Source organism: Terrapene carolina, unplaced genomic scaffold (genome assembly GCF_002925995.2).
Source record: "Terrapene carolina triunguis isolate 2854851 unplaced genomic scaffold, T_m_triunguis-2.0 Scaffold139, whole genome shotgun sequence".
Lineage (NCBI taxonomy): Eukaryota > Metazoa > Chordata > Testudines > Emydidae > Terrapene > Terrapene triunguis.
This window is the reverse complement of record NW_020664490.1, coordinates 8,796,181-8,804,519: the sequence shown is the minus strand read 5'-3', so window position 1 is coordinate 8,804,519 and position 8,339 is coordinate 8,796,181. Positions and strand designations below refer to the sequence as shown.

General features: G+C 40.0%; 1 protein-coding gene across 1 annotated transcript in view; it reads right to left on the bottom strand.

The window, feature by feature from the left end:
- The window catches only part of LOC112117709 (replication factor C subunit 3), a 20,355-nt gene extending 19,586 nt beyond the window's left edge, over positions 1 to 769 (bottom strand). The window contains 1 exon segment of the mRNA XM_026653431.1: positions 673 to 769. Coding sequence (XP_026509216.1) covers positions 673 to 769 — 97 coding nt within the window.
- Between the last annotated feature and the right edge of the window lie 7,570 nt (positions 770 to 8,339).

The window sequence follows — 8,339 nt, the reverse complement described above, 5'->3', positions numbered from 1 at the left end:
GTTCTTACCCACGAAAGCTTATGCTCCCAATACTTCTGTTAGTCTTAAAGGTGCCACAGGGCCCTCTGTTGCTTTAGATAAATATATTATTCAGCTAATATTTTACCAGATCCACTTATCTAGTACATCACATTTTCAAAGTGCTGCAATCTACACAACCACCTAAATCACTACCTTAGTTATCTAAGTTTTCCTCCACGGCTATCTAAACTAAGTGGGGGCAGGGATTGTTTGGATTGGTCAGTAATATAGTTTTAGCCATCTAAAATAGTTACGTCTATTATATTGATTCTTGAATCTGTTTTAGTTGCATAGTTTGCTATGAATTAGAAAATTCACCCTGCACTGCTTTTCTGCATTGTCACTACACAAGTCTGAGCTTGTGGAGACAGATGCCTCAGTATCCTGTACAGTGCTTCACTCTTCAGTCCCTTTGGTTATGCACAGTGCTACAAAGTAATCCATTTTGTGCCATGTTCCATGTTTGCATTCTTGGTTCAGCAGTTATTCTCACTATCTCACTATGGGTATTATCACACATCACTACCTGCTGCTTTTACCAAGTTCCACATGATTTGGCTTTGCATGTTTGTTTTGCTTATGAACTTTTCTTGGATAGCAGTATTTATGAGTGACCTCTTAAAGGTCTTTCAGAGCCCTTTGATCAGTTACCTGACTTTTTAATAATTTCAAAGTGATGTGCCATTTCTCTTGCAACTGTCAGTGTCATGTCAGATTTATAATTGCAGATTCTGTAATAATTCCTCATCGGAAATGCCAGTTAATCTTGTCACAAATCTATTCACTTTTCCCAGCGCAAAGATACTGTTTTTTTATTAACTCATGCCAGCTTCTAACAACTGCTTTGACAGATTCCCCAGGCTTCAGAAAGTACTAATAAAAACAAAACCTTTATGAATGAGGTTAGTCTTAAGTAACTAGGGCTCAATCCTGGGAGATATGTCCTATGTGAGAGGTGCTGTGTGCGCGTGATGTCCACTGAAATCAAGGAGAACTGAAGAGATTCAGCAGCTCTCAGCACCTCGCAGGATCAGATCATTATCAAATTTCTTTAGGACTATATTAAAGTCTTCCCTAAGAAGAAGATGGTGGCATTCATACCCTGATTCAGCAAAGCACTTAAGCATGTACTTAATTTTAAGCATGTGCTTAAGTCTGTGATGGGTTACACAAACCCCACACTGGAATGGAAGGGGTTAAAGGACTATACTGGGCCCAGCCAGCCCCACCCCTCCAACCCTGCAGAGCATGCTCCAACTGAGACAGGGTTGAAAAGGGAGCAAGTAGCCGTGATCAGAAGGAGGAGGGTGGGGACGAGTGCAGCCCTACCCTGAAAGGTTCCTGCCAAAAGGGGGCCGGAGAAGACTCCCTGAAGGAACAGAACTGTATGCGGAGCCCAGCTGCAGCTGGCAGTTTGGTTTCCTTTTCCTTTTCTCTTTATCTGTGACCAGAAGTGGAGGGAGAAAAGCAGTGGTAGGAAGTGACCCAGGGAAAGTAGCTCAGAGCCCACCGCTACCCCCAGGCCAAACACCGCTGACCCTCTGAGGGACCTGGATCAGAGCCTGGCGAAGTGGGCGGACCCGGGGTCCCCTATCACTGCCTCATAACCAAGTGGACACTAACTACTAGGCCCCTTGAGGACCCTATTACAAAGTCCATCCTTCTTTTGCAAAGCAGTTAAGCATATGCTTGAAGTTGTAGACCTTGGATAAACAATGCAAGGAGAAATAAGGAATTAGAGGTTAACAATGGACAAAGAATAAACTCATAAATGGCCTTGTAAATAACTAGGGTTGCCAACCCTCCCAGTTTCACCAGGAGTCTCCCAGAATCGGACTCTATCTCCCAGAGGCTACTGAAGCCAAACCAGGAGATTTTAGGCAGCTAAAAGTTTGTCGGTGCAGCCGGGCTAAGGCAGGCAGGAAGCCTGCCTTAGCCCCGCTGCGCCGCCGACTGGGAGCCACCCGAGATAAGTGCTGCCTGGCCAGAGCCCGCACCCCTGACCCCTCCCGCACCCCAACCCCCTGCCCAAGCGCTGAGCCCTCTCCAGCACCCAAACTCCCTTCCAGAGCTTACACCCTGCACCCCCTCCTACACTCCAACCCCTGCCCCAGGCTCAGCCTGGAGCCCTCTCCCACACTCCGAACCCCTTGGCCTGAGCCCAGAGCCCGCACATCCTCCCACACCCCAACCCCGTGCCCCAGCCCAGTGAAAGTGAATGAGGGTGGGGGAGAGCGAGTGATGGAGGGAGGGGGGATGGAGTGAGCGGGGCAGGGTCTTGGAGAAAGGGCAGGGCAGGGCCTTGGGGAAGGGGTGGGGCAGGGGGCGGGGCAAGGTGTTTGGGTTTGTGGGATTAAACAGTTGTCAACCGTATAAATAACATGTAATTAATAGATAATGAAATAGTAAGAAGAGTGATGTGTGATAAGCTTGCTGGAGCTTTGCTTATTAACATACTTTGCAGCTCGTGGACAGTTCATTATCTGTACAGAGTTTGATTATAAAAATTAGTACACCAATCATAAATAGTATTAAGTGTGTACATAAACTGATTCATGATTGTGTATATTGAATGTGTGGTATACCCTGTGCTCATCCCCTACACTTGAGCCTGATCAACTGAAGTGTAGTTTGATTGTATGCCAATAAACTTCATTGATGAGTTTGGAGATCAACTGATTCATTGGATTCCAAAGAACTGGACAGAGTGTTCTCCCTTGAACTGGATGAGCTGTTCTGGATAAACCAACTGAAAAAGGTCTCGGAGGGAATCCTAACAGAAGTTTTGTGTATTTAAATGGTCTGCTAAATTGGGGCCTCAGCACTTTATAGGATTGGACCTGCAATTTGGTGCCCATTCTCCAAAGACTCTTAAGCAAAGTTAGCTGTTGGGTTGGAAAGGTTCTCTCATGGATCAGTAACTGGTTAAAAGATAGGAAACAAAGGGTAGGAATAAATGGTCAGTTTTCACAATGGAGAGTGGCAAATAGCATGGTTCCCCCAGGATCTGTAACTGGCACCAACGCTATTCAACATATTCATAAATGATCTGGAAAAAGGGCTAAACAGTGAGATGGCAAAGTTTGTAGATGATACAAAATTATTGAAGATAGTTACATCCAAAGCTGATTATGAAGAGTTACAAAGCGATCTCACAAAAGTGGGTAACTGGGCAACAAAATGATAGATGAAATTCAGTGATGATAAATGCAAAGTAATGCACATTGGAAAACACAATCCCAACTATACATACAACATGATGGGGTCTAAATTAGCTGTTACTACTCAAACAACAGATCTTGGAATCATCGTGGATAATTTTCTGAAAACATCTGCTCAATGTGCAGTGGCAGTCAAAAAGTCTAACAGACTATTAGGAACTATTAGGAAAATAATAGCTAATAAGACAGAAAATACCACAATGCCCCTATACAATGCCCACATCTTGAATACTGCATGCAGTCTGGTTGTCCCATCTCAAAAAAAGATGTATTCAAATTGGAAAAAGTACAGAGAAGGGCAACAAAATGATTAGGGGTATGAAACAGCTTCCATATGAAGAGAGATTAAAAATACTGGGACTGTTCAGCTTAGAAAAGAGACTAAGGTGGGATATGATAGAGGTCTATAAAATCATAAATGGCGTGGAGAAAATGAATAGGGACGTGTTATTTACCCCTTCATATAACACAAGAACAAGGGGTCACTCAATGAAATTACTAGGCAGCAGGTTTAAAAACAAATATAACAAAGTACTTCTTCATACAATGCACAGTCAACCTTTGAAACTCATTGCCGGGGGTAGTGTGAAGGCCAAAAGTATAACTAGGTTCAAAAAAGAATTAGAAAAGTTCATGGAGGATAGCTATTGATGGACTTATTAGTCAAGATGGTCAAGAACACACTCCCATGCTCTGAGCATCCCTAAACATTTGACTGCCAGAGCTGGGGCTGGGACGGGACAATGGAATGGATCACTTCATAAATTGTCCAGTTCTGTTCATTCTCCATGATGAATCTAGCACCGGCCCCTGTCAGAAGACAGGATAGTGGGATAGACAGACCATTGGTCTGACCCACTATGGCCATTCTTATGTTCTTATTCTAAAGGGTATGAAGCATTGTGTGGTTTGTGTCTTATTAGTCTTCTGTGTCATATTTAAGTGATTTTCAACCTTTTTTCATTTGCGAACCCCTACAAAATGTCAAATGGAGGTATGGACCCCTTTGGAAATCTTAGGCTTAGTCTGTGGATCCCAGAGGTCCGCAGATCACAGATTGAAAACCACTGCACTAGAAAGACAGTTTGCCACCATATCTTTTTTATTTACATCTGCTTTTCTGATTCCAGTGTAAGTCTAAATAAAAAGGAGTAATTGTGTAGCATGGACTGGTTCAGGCACGTGTATTGTAAGCAAACAAAAATGCTAGAAAGATATGTAGTGCTTTCTATTACCATCAGAACTCACTCCAGTATAAATGCCTGTTAATATAAATCTTCACCTATTTTGCTCAACCCAGCAGAAAGTTCAAGAAGGTAAAATGTTCTTCTCTGCATGAATAAACTGTGGAATGTATTTGAAAATAAAGATTTTAATTAGAAATGGCATTTCTGAACCTCCTGCTGCTGCCAACCATGTTGCTGAAAAGTGACAAGTCATGCAGCGTGAAAAAAGAGTCTCCATCCTACTGTCACAGAATTATAAAAATAAAAAAGTAATGTTTATTTTTTATACTTTTTAAACAAATTTTTCTCCTTATTGTTAAAATAATGTTAAAGCAAATTAGAACCTTGTCACTCTAAACTCCCAAATACCTTTTCAGCAAGATGGCTGTCACCGGCAAGAAGGCCAAGGACTGTCTTGCTGAAAAGTGGCCTTATTTCTTCATATAGAAGATTGTGTAGTATTTTTTGATCTTTCAGACCGCTCAGCTGAGCAGAATGGATTTTCCTTTCAAGTTCAAATATTGTAGTGAATTGTTGCCATTCTGTCAGCTGTCACTCTAAGTTATGTCACCCTGTCCCCGCCACAGTGGCAGTATGGCTGCAAGTGAATTGTAGTGTGCCTAAGAGCGGTTGGGCCACTAATTACACAGCACAAAGTGAGCCTAATAAACTGACAGCTGTTCTGGCGGTCTGCTGATGTCATCCAGATTGAATGTGACAGTGAAAAGAGCAACATTTGTGATGCTAGCCAAATAAAAATGTAAAAACAGCAGCAACAAAAATATTTTGTCCAAAAAGGCAGCACTTGAAGCAGCACCTGAAGCAGCACCTGCTCTTTAAGGGCTTAAAAACCAAGAGTTCCTCTTTCACTCTCCATTTGGATAGGTTACCTCACATCCCTTCACTTAATCATGTAAAGCAAAATAATAAGAATGACAAAGAAAAAAGTACATTTCTGTGCAATGCCAAGGGATACAAGAGGAGAGAATTTGCAAAGTGATGTCATCACAGCTGCTGGAAAGAGCATGTGTCCAGGCAGCAATTTACAACAGAATTTCCTGTCATTTGAGTGAACATCAAGCCATACCATTTCCTGCACATTTATCTGCACTGAAGGAGCTTTCTAGGTGCATTGGTTGACATGGAAAAGATTAAGAGTAGCCCTTTGTTAAAAAGTGTTGGGGGAGAGGGGATTCAAAAAATATGTCCCTGTGTAAAGAAGAGGCAAAGCACTTGGAAATAGGAAAAAATAGGACAATTTTGCTTCCCTATTCTGGACAATTGGCAATTTTACAAAAGATTCTGATTTAATGAGTACTTCTTTGTGTTCCAACTCCCCATTAATAAGAGTCAGGACCTGTTCAGGTTCTCCATTCTCTAGTGTGCCTGGAAAGTGAGAAGAAATGGAGATGGGATATATTTCACTGCTATCAGTAGGCCATGGCCTCAATTGTGTGTGGCTGTGCAAAGCAAAGGTCTTTTCTTCTACCATTAGGGACTGTCAAACTATCTGTTTAAGTAGGATTTACTGCAGCACAGTTAATCAGAATAGAAAAATGTAAGGTGACAGTTTAAATTTTGTAAATGTTCCGAACATAAATCTAAACATATCTTTTTAGAACATTTAGAGTTACAAAGCCTTTCTTCAGATGGACTGCAGTTATGTTGACTAAGTGCTTATTTTCTACTTAAGGTTTTGATGAAAACCATAGGATATTTTGATTCTTAATTTAGATTGTCTCCCCAGAGATCTTCAAGGTCACTGACTAAAAGATACAGTCGTGTTCTTTTATTTCCTTGCAGCCTGCACTTGATAGTAACAGAAGAAGGACAAAGGAAGCTGTGTCCACTCAAAAGGATTAAAAGATAGAAAATACAGGTATTCTCCATACCTTAAGAATTGTTCAGTCCTCTTTTCTACTGCACTCCCACGTATCCCAAATAAGACATCCAGGTTCTGTAAGGAAATAAATCAGGAGTCCCTTTGGTAACTGATGCAGGACTCTGTGATATTCTGAATGATATAACTCAGATAGTAGGCTTTTGCTGGATTTGTAGAGTATGTGATATTTTTAAGCTTTTCTGTTGATGAATTACCCAATTCCTTTAAAAATTAGAGATTAACAACTGACACCTAAAGATTGAAATGCAAACACTTTTGACTGCATCTTGGTGTATTTTCAAAGATGAAAGTATAACGTATGACATAAAAATGAATCCACTCTTCCAGTCTTAAGAAGTATAGTACTGTAGTCTTGATTTTCCTTCAAGTTTCATCCATACTGTATGATTGACAGAACACAATGGTATTCCCTGATCATGATCTCCATACATTTACTAAAATCTGAATGTTTTATGGTATCTAATACATTTTATAAACTCACCAAAAATTCAAGGATTAACTACCTTAATTCCATTTTCCTATAAAATTTACTATTCCTAGTGCATACCAATTATATTAGCAGGGTCTCTTCTCTTTGGGCCATGATACTCTTTCATGTCTCTTACTTTGTCTTTTCCCTTGAGGTGTGATTACATTTTTGTTGGATCAACTGACATATAGGAGCTTTTGAATTTCCACAGTTTCTCCTGAAACCCTTCTCCATTTGTGAGAGATTCATTTTCAAAAAGAGGTTTCATCTCAAGTTCAGGGGCAGTTTCAGAAAAATTCCCTTTTCTTTCAAGTTCTGACATTTTCTTCAGCATGCTTGATATTAGAGGTTCCAATCCTGCTTTTATTAAAGTCAGTGGCAAACTCCAATAGACTTAAATGGGCAGCAGGAGCAGACCATTGAAATCTCGATGTGAAGTTATGCAAGGTGTTATTCTAATCACAATTTGTACTCATAATTTCTTTTTTTAGTTAGAAGCTGTAAAACCTCACACTTTTAATAAAAAATATATATTTGTGTTGTAAATATATGCAAAAACAACAGAATGTGATAGATTATACTGCTATCACATATGTAATGCATATTGCTTGTTCATAATAGTAATGGAAGTCTAGTATGTAATAAAAAACTGAACAAACAAAATAATTTTGGAAAATATTTACTAGAGACATATCTAGCTTTGAACGTCAGTAACCAAAATAGGTCAGTACATAGCACTAATATGTAATTGTTGGGAAATTATCACAAAATAATAGATAGCATGAAGAGTAATAGTAACACCAGTACTAATATGGCTTTTCTTACAGTTATGTTACTATTGATTGGAAGTGGAATGAACCACAGTCCCAGGGCTCCTAATGTTGAGAAGCTTTACTAGCTGAACTACTAGTCTAGATAATTAAATGAATTTCTCACCTCTGATGTTGTAAATCTCTAGTGATGAATCTGTATTACTACAAAGAAAACTCTTATTTCTACTGCCAGAAAAAAAGGATCCTATGTCAGAAGGTTGTCAAATAATTCCTGAAGGTTCCCATCTTGCAGCTCTTAATTAGGTAAAACTCATTTTGAAATTAGTCAGAGTTTTTCCTGACTGAGGAAAGCAAGAGCAGGCACTAAGTGTTGATAGTACGTCTGTCACTATAGACACATACTACTCTGCGGTAACACTGAAATTAAGGAAATCTTTAACCATCATAGTCCTTTGTATTTAATGACCAGGGCTAAGGGAATGTGTTAAGTATCGCTGTCTTATTTCTTTTTGTGCTCCATTTTTCCACTTTTCCTCAAGGTTGCCCTAATTTAGGTTTCTCAGACTGTACTGGAGATTTGGTACACTGGAGTCATTCAGTACTGAACCTCATTTGAGAGTCTCCTATTGATTTTAATGGGTTGGATCAAGCACTTATGAATAGTTTGCCAGAATCATGGTGAACATTTCTCTTTTTTCACCCCAAATCTCAGTGATTAGAATGATT